At 37.9% G+C, this 23987-nt stretch overlaps 1 protein-coding gene across 3 annotated transcripts in view; it reads left to right on the forward strand.

Annotated features, from left to right (window-relative positions):
- Positions 1-23987, forward strand: part of dph6 (diphthamine biosynthesis 6) — a 275116-nt gene that overhangs the window by 247004 nt on the left and 4125 nt on the right. For all 3 annotated transcript variants that reach the window (XM_022673073.2, XM_007257396.4, XM_007257395.4), the window contains 2 exons: positions 12397-12642; positions 20877-21273. In XM_022673073.2, the coding sequence (XP_022528794.2) occupies positions 12397-12642; positions 20877-21273 (643 nt within the window). The remainder of the gene's footprint in view (positions 1-12396; positions 12643-20876; positions 21274-23987) is intronic.

Below are 23987 nucleotides of genomic sequence, written 5' to 3' on the forward strand. Positions count from 1 at the left end.
ATGCAAACACTTTATTTAAACATATGTTATATTACTGAGAACTTTTGGGGATTTGGGGATTTAGTAACTTTTCTGGTGAGAATGTATAATTGCACAGAGCATGCAGAAAATTATTTTTAATGGCGGTTAGTGTGAATAAATCACTGTGTGAAGTTCTGTGTTTTGAGTCTATTGTTTTGTTTATTTTGTTCATTTATGAAATACTGTTTAAATGCAGATATCCGTTAGAATATTTGATTACTTAGAATATGAATTTCAGAATATAAGAATATTTTAATATTTCAGAATATTAGAATATTTTGTATAAAAATATATATTTTTTTGTCACCTCTCAATGTAGAAATATGACTACTACTGTTTCTACTGCTGCTTTAAGCTTATTAAGGAAATAAATGAATTATGAGAAAAATCAAGCACCATGCTATTTAAAAGGCCAAAGAGAGTTTGTTGCAGGATCTGGATTTTATCTTTGTCATTTACCCGTAAATCAACCTTTTACCTCTAAGGAAAAGCACGTTTGGGTGAGATGAGTGCGTTTCAGCGCTAGAATATGTAACCGAATATCAAATACGTACATGAAAAGAAAAGCAGAGAAAAGCGGCAAGCACTGTCCGGTTTGATCACCGTCTAAAAGAGGAGCTGTATGACCATCTTATTACTATGGTAACGAGGGCTTCTATTCCTGTATGCCACTATGTTTGTGTGCTCAGTGATGAGAGGCCAGAACTGACAGGACAGGCAGGCGGGGGCACCCGCGCTCTCACACACACACACACGCACAGGCAGGGAAAGACTCGCCACACAGAAACACACACATAGAGAGAGCGAGCAACTCGAGTTTAACTGTAGACAAATAGGGTTAGACTTAAAAGGTTACTGCAGTGAACGGTCAAAACACAGGTAGATTGGCCTAAGAAGTGGCTTCTGAATGAGAAAACCTTCCAAAAAAAGCATCTCTCTAACCCGTTAACATCCCCCTCATTAAACAAGCAATGCACAGTTTTTTTCTAGTTTTATGTATTTCTGTTTGTTTGAATCAAATTATAAAAATGATTGTTTTTTTTTTTCTTTTTAAATCCCCAGGTTTTGTTAGCCCTGCTGTCCAATGAAAAACATGTACCTTCAGTTTTATCTGTTTTCAGGTTGCATGTTCTCTATAATAATTTGGTTGAATAAATTGATAGATTTTTTTTCTTAAATGCTTGTAAAAAGAAACTCGTATTTTACATTGACTTCCTTTAATTGACAAAGTTAAAAACATTTTGGCCTTCTCCTGTAACCATTTTTAACCATTTTGGAAATGGACTACACACATTTTTGTTAAATATTTGAGATGACACATTGTGATAAAATCTAAACATAAAACACAATAAAAAAATAATACATAAATAAAGTGTATTATGTACACAGTTACAGATATAATACACATTATACATTGCTGATAATATTATAATTTCCAGAATTTCCCTCTGGCATCAATAAAGTATATATCTATCTATCTTTTATGCTCCAAGAATCCACCAACATCAGATGACAAATCTGGTTATTTCATGGAAATATATATATATATATATATATATATATATATATATATATATATATATATATATATATATATATATATTTTTTTTTTTTTTTTTTTCCTCTCTCTACCTTATTGGTAGAGATGGCACAATCAGGCTGACCAGTTCAGTTCAGTTCAGTTCAGTTCTTCTTTAGTAAGATATAGTGACTCAAGATGTGCTCTAGCAGAAAGTGGAACTTTAAAGGGTTAAGCTGCTGTTTGATTTTTTTTTATGTGTTTTTTTTGTGCTCACTCTATTTATAGTCCATTCTCTCTGCTCTCCTCCACACTGTAATCTGGCTATTCTTTTATGTGGCGGCTGACAGTAAGTGCCCTCCGTGAAACATGATTATTGGGTCTTCATGCAACAGTGGCCGAGCATTGCAGTTTTGTCTTAATTTATTAAGGAGATGTTAGTTTTTAATGGCAGTAGCTAAAACTGATGGCTCAATGATATTAACATTTATGTTCCATTTACTTTTGGCCACTCGTGTTGTCATTAATTTCTCATTGAGGGCTTCGTTTGAGTTGTAACTTTTAACCTTGGCCATTCATTTTTCATTAGCCATTGTCATTTTAGCCCATTCTACAGATATAAAAGTGTTGTGGATGAATAATAGACAATGTCCTGTTTTAAGCAGGCTTGTGCCTTTTCCAGAGCACCATGTTCGGTTCTGCACAGAGATTTATTATTTATATCTAGCGTGCTCGGCGATATGAATATCGGGGTTGACACTTTGCTTAGTTAGGAAAGTTAAAATGTGCTGGACTGAGTACTGAACTGTGGGTATTTGTGAAATAATGGATTGGTTGTCTAACAATGCATTAAAACGTGATTTAAGCATTTTTACAAGAGAAATAAAAATATGGAAATGTGCATAGAAAAATATATGCATGTATAAATTTATGAGACAGATTTGCTTTTCTTCCTTTTGAAAAGACTGTACATACAAGCGAGCTGTGAGGATTTAAAGCATTGCCTATGAATTTTACATTTAAATAGAGTGTGATAATGCTATTCAGAATTATTGAACAGGGAAAAAAAGTTGCTGATTTACAGAGTAAAAGCTTTGCAAAATATCAGCAATAACGAGAGATGATTGGTGTTGCTGGTTGATATGAAACCAGTAGCATGAATTACAAAGATCATCACCCAAGTGACCAGATGGCTTTTGTTTTTTTATTTATTATTATTTTTTCATTTTTTTCATTTTAATAAATACTAATTCAAGCTGTAACACTTTTATGCAGGCAAAACATTTTGTAAAGGTCCTGAATATATGAAATCTGCTGCCAAGAAATAGAAGATGCCTGCAATGGCTGCTGCAGCTGCTGATTATTCTTTCTTTCATGCAGTCATACTGCCATCTTTTGAAATGATGCTGAACTGCAACCTGTTCCATGAGGATATATCTGTGTTTTGATGGGGTGTGTATTTTTTTTCCCTCTTCTCGCCTTTCTCTCGTTTATAGATGTCTTGTGCAGGTTGTCCCGGTGCTGTGAGCAGTGTGTTCTGGCTAACCTTGATGTGTCCAGAGGCTGACTCCTCTGTGCTAAATGATTTCTTCATAGTTCCGTCTGGCCCACTGTCCTGTCTGCTGTCCTCCTCTCCGCTTTTCCAGCGTGTGTCAGGCTGATGTGCTGTTTGGAAGGCGAGGCAGGGCAAGGCGAGGGGAGGCGAGGCAAAGACAAAGTGGACACCACTCACGCTATGACCATCCCGTGTGGACGTGCCTCTTTGAAACCCTGTCAACAAAACCGCAACATGCCTGAAGAAGACTACTTAGACCCTTTGCGATTGTATTTTTTATTCATTTATTATTTCTTTAACCTGTCTTTCAGAGAGTGTTTTTGCATATTTTTTTTTTTTATTATTTTATTTATCTACACAAAAAAATTAAATTAAAAAGATGCAGTGAAGATGAGCTAGATGAGGTGGGCGCAGCTGGGAGTGGATTCTGAACAGGGTCTGAGCTCTGCTGCTTCAGCATCATTCAGTCAGACAACATGCCCCTCAGCTGAAACTGCAGAACCCTCCCCATTCTCTCGAATTAGGGAGATTAGCGGCAAAGCGCATAATGCAGGATGATGGAATTTGTCATAATTTGCATTGTCCTGGAAAGATCCGGTTTGATAGAGCGATGCATCGAGGAGCTTGTCATGTCCTACGGGCAGGTCATAGAGGAATCTTGGCAGAAATGATTTTTGTGATATGTGCATCAGTCGTAAAAGCCTCACAACCAATTTGTCAAAAAAGCAGAGGTCGAGATGGCAGCGGGGCATTTCGCCCCAACACAAAGAGGAAACATGCCCCCATTCTCGCTTCTCCCTATTAGACACTCCAGCACACCACAAGCGTTCTGTATAATCCGGCTTTATCAATACGTTCGAACACTTTTGTAGATATGGTGCCAGAAAATAGAATAATGTGCTCTCTTAGTTTTTATTTTTATTTTTTAAGATAAAACAAGAAACTATTAATATTCCCAAATCATAAAAAAAATCCTTAATTCCAATATTAAATACCAATATTGATGGCTTAATCTAAGTATTTGTATCAATGAAAGTGTACACTTCTTTCATGTCTTGCAAATCAGACATGTCTTCTAAGCCTCCCTGTCTGACCTTGCTTCTTGCTTCTACTCCAAACAGCCGATAGATAGAGGAGAGTAATCAGCATAAAGTTGACAAAAGCTGACATGACAGTGTTACTTATCCACGCAGGCGTCTCTGGAAGTGGGCATGTCGAGGTCAGACAGCCGGGGAAGCTGGGTATTTACAGCTGCATGAAGAGAGCAGAGAAAAGAGGCCAGTGTCATAGCAAATGACCCTACTTTATCTGGCTACCAGCTCCAATACATTCATACCTCATATCATCTTCCCAAATTTCACTTAGATTATTTTTATCCATGCACCGCATGTGTAATTCTTTCATCCTGATAGGCTGTATCAGACTCAGGAAATCTCAGAGCGATACTGCCCCCCCTCCTCCCCACACTGGCCATCCTTTGTGCATTTCATACTGCTATTTATGTCGCCGTTTAAGTAACACTGATTTTGTGTGACAGTTGAGCATATATTGGTTAGGCTTGAAGGAGAGCGCAGACAACAACAACACAACACAAAAAAAATACAGAAAAAGATAAGAGAACAACAAGCGAAGACTTTTATTTTATTTTATTTTTTTAAATGTTCTGTTCTGTTGGAAGCACTTGCGTTGGAAAAGAGTTTTAGGCTCTCCTGAACGTTTTGTATTTGTTAGATTTAGGTGTCGGAGGATGAGTGTTTCCTTAGGGCGTAGAGCTCACCGCGAGCCCATCTCTCATCATCACTCGCTTCCAGACGTGATTCGCTTTGAACACACTAATGCTGAAAGATCCCAAAGACTGGAAGCCTGTTCGAGATGGAGTAAGAGACAAACTGACAAACTGTCTTCCATTGCAAAAAAAAAGAAGAAAAAACGGATTAAATGGAATCACCAATCGCATCTCGTTTATGTCTTCACGTCTTATTTATTTCTATGCTGTGCTTAAGTAATGCACAAAGTCTGAGATGACTGCGACTTGTGTAAATGGCTTAGCCACGACTTAAGGGGATACAGGAGAGCTGAATTAAAAAAGATTATTTCACTATCCTTAGTAAAACACGCATAGGCAGAGGACAGATGTAGTGCCCAGCTCTGGTCTGCCCAGTTTTAGCCTCAGAAAATTGTGATTTTTTTTAAAGGTTTCTATGCCTGCAGAAAAATATGTATTTATGGACATTTTTGAGGTGTTTTACCACAAAACTCCTGAAAAATGAGAAAACTGCTAAAATGTATTGGAAATATTAGTTAGGTCTTGAAAAGGTTAAACTAATGAGCCACTGGTGCCCTGTTTATTAAACATTACAGTTTATTTGGAGAGATTTATATTTTACAGAAAAAAATGCATTGTTACTATCATGCAAAAAAATCTTGTATCAGAATTTGTCTGTTTTGTTTCCATAAAACTATTGAATAGTAAGAAAACTGCCTATTAAATTGTCATCAAAGTTTTTGTGAGACCTTAGAAAAATCTAAAAAAAAAAAAAAAGATGGTAAATCTGAAAATTGTTTTTACTTTTTTTCCACAAACCTTTTGAAAAACTTCTGAGAAAATTGCTAAATATGTCCTGGAAATATTAGTTGATTTGAAGCTGTTAAGCTCCTCATGTCTTGTTTATTGAACAACAAAGGATTTAGATAGAGATATTAATTTTACAGTAATATTTTTTCAGATCATTTCTATCACACAACAATTTAAAAATTGAAAGTTGTAGTTGTTCTTTGCATTGTGTCTAGATTCCATAATGATTGACTTTTATTTGAAAGTTAAGAAGGCTTTTACCTTCTCCTGTAAAGTTGTTATTTGTACTGTTTTTGCACAACAGTTACGATGTACATACTATTTTGGGTTGATTAGTAGTGTATATCCAGTAACCATTTGTTTAAAGTTGTTTTTTTCAGTAATAACACTGTGTATATGCATAATATTATCATGTATGGAAGTCATGGGACGGAAATTACCCTGTAAAAATTGTGGAATACTTTATCCTGAAACAACTGGAAACTTGTTTTCTAAAAAAATGCCTCTTTCACAGCTCTGCCCTTGTTCAGCCCCCACGCTGTAGCATCATATTGGTATTGGTTTAGTGTGGTCAGTCCTTGTACACACAGAATATGCTCCTCTGTTCCCTGGGTTCAATTATGCATGAGGATTCAATGGGGAAATGAGACCATTAGCATATCTTATGGTGCGACGATGTGTTTTTCCCCACTGTGTCCTTGGCCTGAGAGAGAGAGAGCTGACTGTTCATCAATAGCGGGTCACTTTAGCCAGTATGGTCCAGACTGTGGTAGCTACTACCTCTTTCCTCTTCCAAAAATAACACTCTCAGCAAAACCTTTTAAGGTCACCTCCAGCGCCTCGCTGTACAGCACAAACACACACATACAGTATATGTAAAGAAGCTGAGCAGCCGGTGCCTTGGAGATTTCAGTAGCCGACAATTAAAATGCTCCCTGTGTGTGTTGGAGTGTTGTGAGATGTCATGCGAGGCCTGGGTGCTGCTGTGGAGAGAGCATTTACATATAGGTTACTGCCTGCATCCCGACAGAGACCTTGGGGCTGGCTGTCCTTTTGACATGAAATTGGTGCTATGAAAAGTGATGGTGTTTAAGCCACAGAATAAAGGTCGTTTAAGCATGAAGCCAAACACGCATTTGATTAATGCTAAGAAGGCAGAAAGGGCTGGGATAGGGTGTTACTCTGAAGCAGAGCGATTGATGTTGGATAGCAGTTTGTGGTTGGATGTCTTAGTGTACTTTTAAACCTACTGTTTTGGTGTGGATTTGTGCTATACGAATAAATATATTTTAACCCTTATCATGATACGAGTCACAATAAATTAAACCTCTAAAAGAGGATCCGGCTCAGTTTTATTGAACACAAGCGACTGGTGGAGCAATGGAGACTTCAGAAGGGGATACTTAGAGCTCAGTAGCTCATTCGCTCATAGTAAAACAAAGTCTGTAGTTGAAGTGAAGTTTCTGACTGAGCACACTCTCTCTCTTTCTCTCTCTCTGACTGAACATAACCTGGAATCGGATTCATCCGCTCTAAAAGGAGACCGCATCACACCCGCCCAGTTTCAAATGATTCTTCCACATGCTCTGTGCAATTACCTATTCTTACCAGAGAGGGCCCTAAATCCCAAAACTTATGCACATCAGCTTTAAATTAAGATCTTTAACTATCATGTTTACATCAATAAAGCATGATGTTTTTGTACATTACGTGCATCCATTGTCTAAATCTTTGGACTTTTTTTTTCAGTTTATGCCAAACCAAATTGCAGGTGTTAAAAAGGTACCACAGTTTCATTTTGTATTAGGTGAACTATTGTATGAAAGCAGTTTTTGGATGGTTTAGACTTCAAGGCCATTTACAGGGAGTTTAGGCAGGCTGTCGTCACTCATTAAACAACACAAGAAATTCACACAAGCTAAGAAGTAGTTGCGTTGAGTGTGTCCACTGTGGACATCTACCTCGCTCTGCCTCCAGCCTACTTCATGTGCAGCATGATAAGCACAAATGTACCTATTCAGTCTAACAACCACATGGACCCTGGTTCAGACTTTGTTCCAGACTTTTATGTGTGAAATTCCTTTAGTCTTAACTACAAATACAGCCAGATACCTTTAATAATGTGTAGAAACGTTCAAAAGTAGAACAGTTCTATCCAAGAACGCACAACTGTCAGGGGTATTAGCCCAAGACATTAGCGCTCAGTGCCTCAACAGTTACCAACTTATGTTCCAAAACTGAATATGATGTGAAAGGTTCTGAGATCCACAGTCTGGACCAAAGACGAAAAACAAAATTTGTTCTGTCCAAAAAAGGTGGCCATGGTCTGGATCAGCTAACCCATAGTTTGGTTTGTTTGCATGGGTAATAGATAAGTCCTCAGGGCTCTAAAAGTCACAAACTTTTGGTCTGAAACAAAATATCAGGTGCCGTGGACCACAGCCGAGACTAAAGTATCAAAATTCGATCAGATGAAAAGAGGTGGTCTCAATCCGCACCAACTGAACCATGGTGCTGTTCATTTTCAGTGGTATTAGCTAAAGACGTAGCGCTCAATTTCTTGATAGTTTTGGTCTGAACTGAAATAGCAGGTGAGAAAGGTGCTTTAAACCACAGTACAGAACAATATTTGGTCCAACCAAAAGAGGTGGCCTTAGTCCAGATCAACTTAACAATTTTTTGGGATGTTTAGTCTTAGTTAAAGTTACAACTAGTAAAGGGATGGTATTGTTATGTATTAAACAATAATAAATAAATAAATTTTGTATTAGGTGAACTATTGTATGAAAGCAGTTTTTGGATGGTTTAGACTTCAAGGCCATTTACAGGGAGTTTAGGCAGGCTGTCGTCACTCATTAAACAACACAAGAAATTCAGATCAACTTAACAATTTTTTGGGATGTTTAGTCTTAGTTAAAGTTACAACTAGTAAAGGGATGGTATTGTTATGTATTAAACAATAATAAATAAATAAAAAACTTAGTTTTAAATGTATGAAAATGCCCTTTGTTTTAACCACAAATTTATGCAGTCACCTTTAATAAAGTAGAAATAGCAAACTTTCCAAAGTAGTACAGGTCTACACCAGAACACTGGTGTAGTGTTTAGGACATTAGCTGAGTATTCGGCTCTTGATGCTTCAACAGTTACCAACTAACTGCTTAAATCAAATCCTCTTCATTCTGTCTGTATCATGTGGTTAAAAGTTGATCTTTTGAAAACCACTGGTGGTTATAGGAAGTTAAATGTTTGACCTCTATGAATATTAATAGCCTCTCCGTGCGCTCTATTAAAAATGCATGGTGCATTGTGGCTGCTGATCAGGTTTTGGACGCCAATGCAAATTGGACTGTCTTTCTTGTCAACGGGGAAGATGAATAATGTAGTTGTATATTCAGGGACACACCATTGACAGTCAATTAACAAGTTTGATTGGTGTGTGAACTCATTCTTTTGAACTGTTAATTTTATGTAAATAGTATTCCCCCTTGTTCTCTCACTCGCTCTCTCGCAAGTTCACCGTGAAAAGCCATGCCCCGCCCCCTCAGCCAGGAGTAACCTGAACTAGGTCCTTAATAATTGATCATTACACACCTGCTTGCTGAAGCTTTGGGAGTTTTTTTTTCTTTTTTTTGATGACAACAGTCAAAGAGCTTCGTGGTGGCATCTTTTGATATTTAAATAATTCTCAAATAATGATCCTTTTTAAAATTAAATAAATAAAAAGGTGAAATTCTATTTTAAACGCTGGCTTGCTGAGAAATCCTCAGTCCTGCACGCCTGACCTGATCTCGGAGATTCGGTGGCGAAGATCCGATTCCACTTGATGGCTCATAAATGGAATGCCAATGACGATTTGTTGTTGACGTCTGGGTGACATGCATGTAGGTTACGGCGGCGTAGATGTATTGCTCTCACGCTTTGCCAAATAATGCTTGCAGGTAAATGATCCGATGATTGATCCGGCCGCTTAAAAGCGACGGTGCTCCCCCCATCTCCAGCACAGCCCTGGTAATTTGGAGCAGCAGAGGCAGATGCTGAAGATTCATCAAAGTTGACAAGTGAACCCAGGAGCTAGGAATCATGGGTAACCCATATGACTATGGAAATTGATGTGACTATTTCCCCCCTCCGGCACAAGGGTTTTTTTTTGTTGATCTGTTGTTTTCAAATTACATTTCAACCTCTTGGATTTTATTACACTGAGAACAAGTAAGGAAAGAAGCAAAAAAGTAACATTTTCAAAAGTTAACTTACATATGAGATCATGTCCTATTTTGAGTTTACATAACTTTGCCCAGAACTGAATTTACTAGGGATGCACAGAATATTTTTTAGACAAAATTATTCACCTAAAAATGGCAAAGAAATGACTTTAGCTGTATTGGGAACTCCCAAATGACTCAATACATTTATTCTAAAATTTATGCAAAATTAATTTAAATCTACATTAGTGTTGAGTTTCAGGTAGACCTGGGTGATATTTAAAAAAAAGAAAACCTTGATATTTTTCAAATATAAGAGCAATTAAAAAATTGCACATGCACACATCGCAATGACGATGCTTAAACGATATATCGTGCAGCCCTAATTTAGAGCTATCAAATATGCAAAATAATGTTTCTTTACATTTATTTTCTGGAGAGACAAAACAGTGCCACAGTCAAGTACAATAAAACTATAAACATAATATAAAACAAACGTTTAATCTAGCTATTTTTTAATGATTGACTGCAGCTCTGTTAAGGATATACTATCAGCTTTTATACTAAACAACGTAAAAAAAAAAAAAAAAAAACCTTAAAATTGCAAAATATGATGGACAATGTTGATTATCCCATTTTGAAAATCACAATAAAACATTAATTCTATTAATCGAGTTTCGGGAATCGATTTCGTCAAATGTTTAGTTTTGTTTTTAACTAAAAATGTTATTCTGATGCATCTCTAGACTTCTATATAAAGTGTTCAGTAGCAGAACACTTTTTTCCTCATTAGCTAAGACACAGTTCCAGCAGACAGAGCTGGGGGTGGTGGGGCTAAGCCTCCACTAACGCTGGGCCTCTGGACTTAGCCTGGTAATCTGGTTTGGAAATGCGATACCCATGTATGTATGCTAATCGGCTAAAGACCTTGTTTCACGAGATGTATCAATTGATTTGGTCTGCTATGATCCCTGCAGAGGTCACCATGCTACTCACACCCCCCCACTCTGCTAAATACTTTCCCAGAGCTCCAATTAACACCGTGTCACCTACAGCTATTTACCCTGGCCACTGTGCTCTGGCCGGAGTTTCATTTGTTCAGTGCAGCAGTCACCCTGTACGTCTCTCAGGGCTTGACCTTTTCAGTGCTCTTGCATATCTGATACCATTGATTGCATGGATTTTTAGCTGGAGGATAAGCAGGCCAAGGAACTTCCTCAGAAGAAGCTTTTCTTGGATTCTCAGCTAATTATGATGGTGCTAATTGTGTTTATGAAGTATGCACACGTTCAAGCCCACGTTTCTGTTTATAGTGTGAAACGTGAGATATTGGTGATAAACTAACTCAAGGTGTAACTTGTTAATTGCTGTGTCTTTATCCTGACGCTTTGATGCGCACCAGTACCATCTCATTATCCATTTCATTGGATTTGTAACATGTAATGTGGTTTAAGAGAATTGGTTAGGGGCCAAATGTGTGCATTAATAAAGCTTACTTGGCTTCATAAATGGTTCTTGGCTTGGATGTATAGTTCTAGAGAAAACCTTTGGTATGTCTAAAAGCTTTACGATATTTAGACGTTCTTTAAAGGTGGCATAGTATGTATGCTATTTATTTTAGCATAGTTGAATAATGCACATTCTACAAACAAATTAAATAATATAATAAAATAAATTAATATAAATTTCATATAAACAAATCAACTGTGAATGGCCAATTTTCAAAAAACCACAAACTGTTACATAACAGCCATAATAATATATCTTGCCCCAAATTTTACACGCACCAGTATTCATGCCTCAAAATGTTCAAACGTTCATGTTCAAAAATGGTGGCATGGTAACAACATGCTGGCCTCTTTCTGACAATATGTTACTTTTCTAAATAAAATATATTTAGCTTTCTAATAATAATAATCTTTCTCTGTATATGCATCACTTACCACCACACTCTGCTCCATTTTGGAAAATATGGCCTAATATTGTGTAGCATTCATATAAAATATATGGCAGTCTGTAGATGGCAGTGAAGGCAGGGGAAGTGAAGTGAGTGCTTGTTCAGGCTAGGCTAAAAGCTAATCCTAGCCCAGGCATTTTACATTAGAATATCAGCTTCAAGAGTGTTACGATGCTCTACTGACGTGTAATAAGGATAAAATGATCTGTATCGTGTTCTCTTTGGCTTTGCATTCGGCTAACTGTGCTATTTAACATTTTGTATTATACATTCTATAATATTACTCTACTTCATATCTACATGCTTCTTTCAGTTTCACATGTTGGTTCTGTATTTTTCAGCTTGTCCAGAAATTCACTTATGTCCTTATGACATGCAATTATAGCCAATTCTAACATAATACTGCTGTGACATTTCTAATAATACATAAAAACAGCGGTTGTTCTGTATTTATTCTAAATCATCACATAAAATTATAAAATTAAGCTTAATTTAACCAAGCATGTAAATTTATTTTTGTAGCACTAGTATATTTTGCTTATGGTGTGCTTGTGTTTGTCACAGGTGGATGAAGCTGTGTTCTGTGCAGGGCAGATAGCTCTGGTCCCCTGCACCATGAAGCTGCTGAATAGGGGTCCAGCCTCGCAGGCCCAGATGTCCTACAGCCATGTGGAGAAAGTCCTGAGTGCCATGGGCCAGAATCTTACCCTGAGCCATGTGCTGCAGGCTCACTGCTACGTCTCCCACCACTCATACATACCATCAGCCAAAGAGGTCTGGAGCAGCAAGCTACAGGAGAAGCAGGATCAGGTGAGCATCATCTAAATATTAAATAAAATTGTTATCATAGAGCTTTTTATGTGTGCTGTTTCTCCATTCTAAAAATAATTAGCAAGTGATTACACAAGAGAGCATCCCCCCATTTCCCCCCGGGTAATTAACGCATAATATTTTATTTTATTCTAGCATTTTTGTCAATTTTATCAATTAAACAACAAGTCAAACCTTTCCCCTGGAAAAGGTAAAGTATCTTACTGATGGAATTCACTGTCCTCTCTGCCACCCTCGGATAAAAACGGCAGGAATAGCTCATATTTACCAGAATGAGCGCTCATGAAAAGTTGATGTTGTGGGAAACGCTGGTGTCTTTGATAATATGGTGCCTGGCACAGAGGCAGATGTCTTCCTTAGAGCCTCCTTAATCCCACCCCAGCAACCCCCCCTTTTCTGAGCTTTGCGGAAACCTCAGAGCAGCTTATCTCCTCCCTGTTCCCTCTGCGATCCCAACTCCACATGGCTAATAAGGGCAGCAGGCTCCCCATCCTGCCTGCTCCTCCTCCAGTAATCTGTGGACCTGAGGGAGCAGGGACAGTAACAGCCCCTTACCCCCTCAGCGTAGTGAGCTCTAAATAGGGAAAACTACTGGTGCTGCTCCTGGCCTTTACTCTGACCTCCACACACAGGTCTGAAATGATGACAGGTTGGAGAACTGAGGGAGGAGAGTCCAGTCCCTACAGGTGGCCGGCTAGCCTTTATGTTTGTCAATGAGGGGCAAGAGTAAACAGTTCATGCTGGAGTTAGAGGGGAGGCTATTGCACCATCCAAGAAGTCGAGTCAGCCACCTGTTCACTGTTTAGCTATTCTGATGTGTCACACCCTCTTGGGCTGGAAATTATCTGTAGTTACCGAAATAAGTAAATAAATTAATAAATAATGAAAACACCATATGACAGTTTATAAAGACTTCCTTGAATTAGAAAGACTGATTATGAGTCTCATTGCCAGTCCCTAGGGTTGTGGGTGAAATGTGTCTTGGGCCACCAATTAGGCCCTCAAGGTGAGTCTAGGAACACGTCATTAAACTCTGTATCATAGTTAAGTTATACAAAATAAAAATGAATGACTTTAGTTGAGTTCTATGGTTTAATGTATTTTTCAGTTATATTTATATCTGCATATTATTATCTGGTAACATTCCTAAAACTATATAGCTTTTCCTATATTGTTTAATAGTTTATCGTATTGTGATACATTTGTTACAGTAATAAATGAAACACATCTCTGAGTACATCTTGGACTCATTAAAACAGTTTTAAAAAATTAGTCTTGTTAATTTGGATAAACTACAGGACATTTTTTATTTTAAAATTTACTGTATTCAAATAACTATAGTAATTAATAAGCGTTTTTTGTGATGATAAATATTGTATATCGTGAACATTTATTTCAGTATTTGGTTGCAATATTTTGCCCATATCTACCAGCCTTACTGTTTCGTGCTAACATGCTAATTTCTTTTACAACTATGGATCTAATGAAACTAGAATCATTAGATGTGGAAATACTCAACATACCCTTTGTAGTGCCTTTTTTTTTTTAGAAGCACTTGACTCCTTAATTAACACTGGATATAAGCCCACACCTTGTTTCATAACTGCTGGCATAATTAACATCTATTTCATAGGCCCTAAGGTAGAGCCTTGTGGAGCGCCATAAGATATTATAAACCAAACTATTATCAATTAACAAATAATTCACAATAGTTCTGCACTGCGGTTATTGACAAAATGCAGTTTGGGTTGACTCTGTGTATCTTTTGTGTTTTTAATTTAATAAAAATGTAGATCATGTGACTTTAAAAATTGTGAACAAAAGTATTTAGACACCTGTTCCTGCATTGTTTCATCCCATCAATCAAAAGTATTTTAAAAAAAAGTTTATCTTGCCTTTGTTGAAATAATTGTCTCTACTATCAAGGGAACGCTTTCTACTAGACTGTGGAACATTGACAAGAGCGTAAGTAAGTTCAGAATGTTGAATGTTCACCAACCCTACTATCCTTAACTCCCCATATCATCCCCAAAAGCATTGGATGGATTACCATCATCCAGAGAACACAGTTTTAGCCCATACCTGCTAATAGATTAACGTTTATCTATTTCAGAGAGGCAAGGTCTTTTGGCAGTACTTCTCTACAGTGTCTGACTTAGTTATAATAGCTGATTGCATTCATTTATAAGTGTGTCCACAGATATTTGGACATATATAGTATTCTGTAGGCCTTAAATTAAGAACATTGTTTCTTTAATATCACTTTAAGCAGTACTTCAGAAATGACAGTGTTAGGATACTGAAATCGACCCGCTGTGATTCTCACACTGACTGGTTTAGTCAGTAACACCATTACTTAGCTGTAGCTGTTTTATATTGATTGCTAATGACTGTTTGCATACCATATGTCCAGTCCTATTTGCTTGGATGGGTAAGCATAAAGGAGTTGTTTGCCCTGCGCTACTAAATTCGATGAAATCAAATGACACCATCTAGTCTGTTTCTTCTCTGCTTTTTAAAAGATTAATGACAAAACATTTATCACATTCACCTCCTGTGCTGTTGACCATGCTCTGAGCAATCCAAGCGGAAGAGTCTTTAATAGAAACATGACAATGTGCTCCTCTACACACCACAGCCAGCCATGCAGTTGCTGTGCGTGCATAATTTCTCTAATCAGGTGGATGAAAAAACTCACAGGGTTAATTGGGAGGGTAGTGCAATTGCTGTTGGTGTGAAATAGTATTTATGGAGAGCAGGGCAGAGAGATTTGTGAGTGGTTAGGTGTCTTCACACGTTTGTGTGTACACAGGTTAATGTTTTACGTGAGATACACTCACAGAGAACTTTAATAGAAATAATATATTAATGCTAGATAGGTAGGTACTCAGTTTTTATCATGGGAGTACTGGAAACATTCCTTTAAAATTCTGTTTCATACTGACATAATTGCATAGGTTTCATGAGCACTTTCAGGCTGTGGATGTTTCTCTTTACCACATCCCAAAAGTTAACTATTGAAATTAGATATGGTCATTGGGAATGCTGGTGAAGAAAACTAAACTATTGTCATTTTGCTTTGTGAAATGGTGTGTTGATATCCTGGGAGTAGTGAATTATGGAAATATGGTAGCAGGACCAAGATTCAGACAAAACATGAAACATGTCAGGTCTCGAAATCTCCCACAGAGCTGGAGGAAGAAACCTTGGGAATAACCAAGGCTCATAATTAAGGGGGGGATATGTCCTTCTCTGGTCAGACAACTTGTAAATAAATGATAAAAAGTCATTATACATCCACTTAGTTCTGATATATTCAGGCAAATAGCTACAACAGCAATAAAAGCAATTTGTATTACTAGTATTACTAGTTAGAATAAATGTGAAGTTTAATATAGTTGGTAGTAGAGAGTGAGCAACTAGTCTGGGCAGGTGGCACCTTTTGGTCATTTTTTAATGTGTCCCTTGTTTTATTCTGGTGCACAGGTTCTATTGCAGAAGACTGTATTCAGTTTAGACACTGCTGAGGCAGTGTGGCTGTGTTGTATCCAAGTGGCCAGCTCTGAACATGAGATGGAAGTGGCAGTGGTGGTGGTGGAGGGGTGTTGAGAGTAGTGGAAGCCCACCGCACAGCCACCGAGCCTACTCGATCAGGGCCTCCCGCTGGGCAGGAAATGTAGGGGAACTGCCTAAGCATCCAGGCCCCATCAGCTCCCCGCTGCTCACCGGCTTTAAACCAATTCCTTATTATGGTGTTTACTGTTCGCCTCGCACGCCTTGCCTACCCCACACCCCCACAATCAGGCACACTTCTTACACTGGCAGAAAGAGAGAGAGAGAGAGAGGGAGCACAGAAGAGAAGAAAGGGAGGAGACTAGGAAAAACAAACACACAGAAAAGGGACACACTAGTGGTGCTGGTTGTTATTGGAGTTATTCTATTCTGTTCTCAAGCAGGCACTCTGCAGAGAACGAGAGAGAGGAAGAAAGAGAGAAAGACAGAGAGAGAGAGAAAGAGAGTGGAGCAAATGAGTGCGAGAGGGCAGACTGTAATGAACTAATAGATGGATTGCATTAAAGGGTCCCCCGCGCTATCAGACCCATGCCGTCCCTGAGCTCTCACAAGCACCATATATCAACATTTGTCACCTTTTTATTTTATTAGATTAATCTAATAAATGATTTCTTGTCAGGCACTGTGTCAGGCAGCCAAGTGCTTTCACATCTGGCTTGGGGAGTTAATGAAGTTGTGCTACCGTTGTATGGAGAGCTAGTGGGGGAGTGGGACAATGGGGGTGGGGGGTGCTGTTGGGACACTGTCCCTACAAAAACCCTATAGGTCATTATTAAATTATTAAATTATATATTATTTTCCTTGCCCCGAGTGACTTTTAACTATTTATCATATGTAAAAGGCTTTAAACTCCGAGACCACAGAAATCACATTTTCCAACTCATTGTTAATTATTTTTTATTTCTTTTCTTGCATGGTAAGCTAGACAACAGGGTGGACAACCTCAGGATAGACAATCCTAGTGACAATTATCATTTAATAAAACTGTGGTTGACCTAAAATTGTTGAATTTTTCATGATTTCCAAAAAAAAAAAAAAAAAAGGAATCACTGTTAGATTTTGCCACTACATGGTGGACACCTTAAGATAAAGACAAAATAATATTTTTTAAGTTAAATTAATATTATTTTTTGCTGAACATGCCAAAAAAAAAAAAAAACATGAAAGGCTGTGAAGGCTGTAATGTCACTGATCTCTAAGGTAACTTTCTTAATCCCAAGATGACAGGGTGTATAGGGTATAGGGTATATCAATTAACAGTATATATGACAGTTACAAACATTGTTAAATACTTAAGTAATGTCTTAATTTAATATTAATTGACACATTATTAAATTTCAGTGCTTAAGAATGCTACAAACATAAAAACAATGAATGATTAATAATGTCAAATAATTATGACACAGTGACACAATGAGTAATGTTCTGTTGTTGTAAAGTGTTACAATTTAACTACTTAAAAGAAAGTACATTGAAAGTAAAAAATCCTCTATATTTGTAATAATGTGTTTATTCAGAGTAAATATTGAAAATGTATTGTTACCCAGTGTTTGTATGAACTATGCTGTGAACACAAAAGGCACATTATATTGCTATTGACCCATATATAAAATAATGAAATAAAGGTGTAGAGCTGATCTAACAGCCTAAGACAAGTCAGGGTAGAAAGAGTCTCCAGTCACAGAAAGTTTGGGGTGTTTTGAAGGTAGTGACCTCCAAGGGTGTGTGTGCTGGTGCTCTGCAGCTGAATGCTAGGAGACTGCCCAGCCAGGGCCTGAGGGCTGGCCTTTAAGCCTGGGTGAGCAAGACCCCGCAGCCTGCCTCAGTCCACCCTCATCCCACCCACTCCAGTCTCAGCATTCAATGACTATTGACAAGCGCTCGGCTCGGCCCGGCTCGACCCCTCTGGCGCAGTACCTTGGTCACGTAAAGTGCTAAGCCAACATTTATCAACACAGAAAGAATACACGTACCCTGTCATAGTGTTAAGAGCTCACTCGTCTTCGGGAATTAAACCGGTGTATTGGCAAAAACTTTGCAATATGATACATATTACAAAACAGGGCTGTACGATTCAGTATATCACAATATATTGCAATACTATAAGCAAGGTGACATATTGTGAGTGTGGTGACAACACTGCTATCTATTGGTCAGGGTTTATACACAGCACAAAATAAACCACTGTCTGACATCAATCTTTACTAACTTATTTTTAGACAATATTATATTCTATTAATTTATTTGAATTTTATTCATTTTATTATTCATTTTGACAACATATTATAAGATATAATACGCTCATTGACAGGCACATTAATTGGCTTTCTTTTTGTGACAGGCCTAAAAAAAAAAAAACTAATGCACACAATCGATACTGTGTTTTTGAAAATCGATACGCATTGCACAACTAATTTTAGAGATATGACACAATATCAATATTTTTTCACACTTCTATCTCTTGCTCCTTCCCTTACTGCTCTCACATGTATGCACATGGCACATGCTCAGATGCGTCTGTTGTGTAATTGTTGCCACACACTCTGCTCTTGATTGACCGTCAATACATACTTAGGCCATTGCTCAAGTTTAATCTCAAATTTAATGAGGTGAAGATGGTCATTATCATCTAACATTCACTTTTGGGGCTGAATGCAATCAAATCCTCACAGCAATGGTCCAGAATCTAGTGGGAAACCTTCCCTGGACCATGACAACCCCTTGGCTCATCTCGGCTTGGCTCCTCTGGCACAGTACCTTGGTCACATAAAGTGCTAGCCCAACATTATTTATCAAAACAGAAAGAATGCACACACATACACACACTGCCACAGTGCTAAGAGTGCACTCATCTTTAAGATTAACCTTCAGCACCTCTTTCACTCACTACCTCTATCACTTACTCCCTCACATTCTCTCTCTCTCGCACACATTCACATTGCACATGCTCGGTTGCTTCTATTGTTTATTTGTTGCTATACACTCAAAGAGATCTGTACTGTTGATTTGCCGCCGATACGCAATTAGGCCTTTGCTCAAGTTTAATCTTGAGGTAAGTGCTGCATTCATGTAAACGCTCGGATTGGGTCACATTGGGGTGCGCCAGAAACAGGCTCCTGCTCCTGTCAATGACTTTTTCTGGCGGGTTTTTGAGTGAATTTCAAAATAAAGTGTATGTAACCTGTCATTATTCTGCACTCACGAAGTGGGGTGTAAGTGGATGAAAATTGATCCAGCAAATTGAAAAGGGGGTTAAGTGTTTTTGCCCTATCGACTCCAGACAAAATGACTGTTTTATAAAATGCTCATTTCTCCCCCATTAGCAGATGAGGCCGCTGCACTGTTATTTGAGGGGGCTACATTGTGCGTATTGCAGCCAGAAGACGTTTCAGAGGTGATAATGGCTCGGGCCCAGACAAGAGAAAGGAGATTTTAACTCTGCAGATTACATCATTTAAAGCCATCACGGCAGGTTTCTAATAGAGGTGTGTGGTGAAATGGTGTAAAATGGGCCATGTGCATCTATCTAGATGTCCTGATGAAAGTGGCCTTTCTGGATCAAAGATTTTTCAGTCTTGATGCCTGATCTGTGCAGCTGGAGTTTGGTAACTTCACTATACAGTATGTCCAAATGTTTGTGGACACCACTTCTAATGAATGCATTTAGTTACTTTAAGGCAGCGATCACTAAGATGTTTTCATTAAAACTAAAAGCAGTAGTATTCCTGAGCTGGAAGGAGACTTATTAGGGGAATTATTATTAATAATATCAGTGTCGTAATGGCATGACCATTCTTGCAAAGTCTAATATATTTATTCTCAAAACAGAGTGGTCTAGTAGGTTTGTTGGATGTAATTGTTCTTAACCTTTATCAGTATTTCGTAAATGAACACATTGAACAAACCAGTATACTGAAAAAACATTGAATTACACACACAGTAATGTATTTACATTTACCTGCATTGAAATACTCTCCCACATACTCTGTGCAATAACACATACTCATCAGAGAGGTCTGTAAATCCCCATATCTCAAAAACCTATGTACTTTCACTTTAATTTGCACCCACTGCTGAAACGGATAGGCAAGTTGACAAGCACATTTTGTCTAGACCTTCTGTAGAAGTTTTGCAACTAGAATAGGACTCTCTAAAGCAAATACATGTATATGCTTTGAGCCTGTTGGCACAGTGCTAAATGTGTGCCTCAGGCATGGGCTAGAGGGGTATGAAGCCCTCAAAAATTGAGCTGTAGAGCAGTGGAACTTTGTTCTCTGGAATGAAGGTGTAGATAAATGATAGATAGATAAATGATAGATAATGATAGATGATAGATAATCCAGTACTTTTGGGATGAGTATGGGAGATGGGGATAAGGTGGGATGATAATTATCCAACATCTTGACTTTAGCCATGCACTTGAGGCAGAATGTGATCAGATCCTCACATAAATACTACAAAATATGTGTTAGAAAATTGATGGTAGAAACCATTACTTAAACTAATGCAGGATAATCTCTTTTTTTAATGTCTCTGATTTCGGAAGAAACAATGAATGAGCAGGTGTCTCAATAGTCTTGTCTTTATAATGTATCAGGTTAGAGTTTTACTTTTACCTTGAATGTTTGTTTGTCCTACAGGTGGCCTGTTTCGGGGCAGAGGAAATTCAGGGCACTCCTCTGGTGGTTGCAGTGGTGCCCTCTTTACCCAGAGGAGCAGCTGTGGAGTTGCACGTCATCGCTGTACAGGACGATCCTGCAGAGAGGACATTTAGTCACCAGGCCTTGGATGTCCCAGGTGGAACCATCCAGTGGGACCTGCTACAGTCCAGCACTGGGCAGTATGCCACGCTCTCTCTGAGTGTGTCCCTCACTGGATCATGCACATCGCCAGGGCTTGCGGAGACCGAGACCATTCTACAGGCTCTAGGGTCCTCCATGCAGCAGGCTGTAGCACAAATGAAGAAGACTCTCTCCCCTTTATGTGCCAGAGTCTTCTACAGGAGCAGCAGCAGGATTGCCAGAGAGCTCTCTGCAGGTAAATCAATATAGATGCTGGAGCATGAATGTCATGTGGAAATATGTGTATTTCCATTTATTACAATCATATATATCAAATATAAAGGCTGTACAAGGGATTTCTTTAGTGGTGCCATAAAAGAAACATTTTGAAGCACACAGTATTTATTACATTACTTTGACTTAATTTTATTTTTGGCCTACAACACACTATAAAAAGTTAAAACAGTTCCAGTTTAAGAATAGTAATGATTTAAAGCACTGCGATACAGAGCTACACTAACAATTACCACTTAAAACATTACTGTGCAAAACACAAGGCATATGTTAACCACGTCCAGAAGTGGCATCAGGTCCTTTTGGCTCAGAGGCATCTAGAATTAAACATCACACAATGCAGCAGAAGGAGTGGCAACATGGCGAAGTGATAAATGCTTCATCATTACAGATTTTTTGCATGCCTGGTATGCAGATATGTGTGCATATTTACAGCTGCAATTAAGTTGGAGTAGACAAAACAAGAAATATCTAGAATTAAATAAAAATAAACTGCATTTCTGTTTTATTTTTCATACTGTTCCAATACTAATTTGGGGACGTACCTGTACAGAATGCTTTTTGTGATTTGATCAAAAATGTCTCATCTATTGTAACACTCAAAGAATCTTAGTATCTTCTTTATTTTTAAGAATGTGATGAAGATTGTCTCTTGTAAAATGAGTCTGCACTTTGTTCAGACCGCCTATGTTCCACTTCAAGAGAAACCCACGATGTTTCCTCAGAATAAAAGTTTTATCACATCCCAAGAGAGCGCTCGCCTCCCTGGAAAAGGACGAGGCATTCATCAACTTGACACGGTTGTTGTCTCCTCTTTGAAACAATCAATTAGTGTTTTGAACACAAGCCAAAGCTGAGATTTCACTGTCATTTTTAGGCCTCGCTGTAACTTGTTATTGTGGGAAATGAAATTATGGTCACAGATGATGAATAGAAATGGGGACAGACTTGTCTGGGCGTCTAGACCACACAATAATTATTTGTTTTTTTTGCAGAAGTATGTGATGGTGGTGATGGTACATAACAAGATGCGTACAGTTGGGAGACACATGTCACGTTATACAAGAACAGGGATTTTACCAAACACTTGTCCTGTCTTCCTGCAAACAATTCAGTAGAAGTGCAAAATAGCATGTAAACACTGACTACACTAGAATTATAGCAAGAGAGCGGTGTTATCACACCACCACCATTATCACCAGCACCACGGCTACTGACTGCTCATTTAAACCACTTTAAAAAAACATTCATTGTGGGCATGATATCACGATACTGTTCTATAGCCTAGATTTAAATGGATCTGCTTAAACAACTTGATACTGAATTGGATTTTGATGCCTGGCTGTGTAGACACTCATGCCCTACAAGGGTGCCACAGGCCAGCTTCACGGGTCAGAGCTCCCATTCAGTGACTGATGCCACCCAAAAAAAATCCTGTGAGGGTAAATAAATTTAGCTTTTGGCCATCACTGTGGGACAGGAGCTACAGGGCACTGTCTGCTAAAAAAAAAACGCAGCACATGTTTCTGCTAACAATGTTTCAGCTAATGCCTATGCTAGATGTCATCTGCAGTTGGCACTTGCAAATTTATATTCATCATTTCATACCCATATCCACTTCAGTCAAAACCAGTTTTATACCTTATTTTTGTCTAAAGCTGTGGTAACCAGTTTTTTTTTGGGAAGATTTTAAAAGCTTTCCTATTAAAAAAAATCCCAGTCGTGTCCCTGCCTTTTTAAATGGAGATTATAGCCTGGGCTTAATTTCTGTCTGTAAAAAATTACCCTTTAAAGTTCAGCTGTTCTGATGAAGACATTTCTTCTAAAAGTGATTTACTTAAATTTTGACATTCTGAAATGTTTTCTTTGGGATTAGTTCATTAGTTTATGAGGGGGATGGGATCCATTATTATGAGAGCTTAGTTGAAAACAGTTCTGGGCTTTAAAACACATCATGAATCTGACATAAACATTTTATTTAGCCTTTTTTGTCAAAGCAAAGTCATAAAAAATGTTAAGAAGTTAGTGATAAATGAGGCATAATGGTTGTGCAAATGCATTTCTTTTAAAAGTTAGATAAATTCTTTTAATCTTTTAATTCTTTTAATTCTTTTCATAATATTCTTTTGGAATCTTATTTTTTAATCATTTTTTTTTACATATTATGCAATATTTCGTAGTTTTCGTTATTCAGTTTAATGTATGCAAAATGGAGAAACATATTAATTTAACCTTAGAATTTATTTTTAGCAAATAAATTAGCCATAACATTAGCACCACTTACCTAATATGGAATAGGCCCCCGGCGTGCTACCACAACAGATCTGATAATTTGAGGCATAGATGCCACAAGACCTCTGAAGGTGTCCTGTGGTATTTGGTGTATCTCTTGTTATTTATCCATTGTCCACACTGTCCATTGTTCATTATTTGGCGATTTTTTTGGTAGAGACAGACCACTGCATGCCTTAAAAAAAGAGCTACCTGTTGTTTCGGAGATATTCTGATCCTGTTGTCCAGCCATCATAATTGGGCCTTATCATAGTGGCTCAGATATACTGTTCATTTGCTGCCTAATATATTCACCTCTTGATGGATGCTGCTGTAGATGAAGATATAAATGTTACGGCTGATCAGCCATAAAAGCTCACACATAAAAAAAAAACATAGATGTGT

The sequence above is a fragment of the Astyanax mexicanus genome, chromosome 14, assembly GCF_023375975.1.
Source record: "Astyanax mexicanus isolate ESR-SI-001 chromosome 14, AstMex3_surface, whole genome shotgun sequence".
Classification (NCBI taxonomy): Eukaryota; Metazoa; Chordata; class Actinopteri; order Characiformes; family Acestrorhamphidae; genus Astyanax; species Astyanax mexicanus.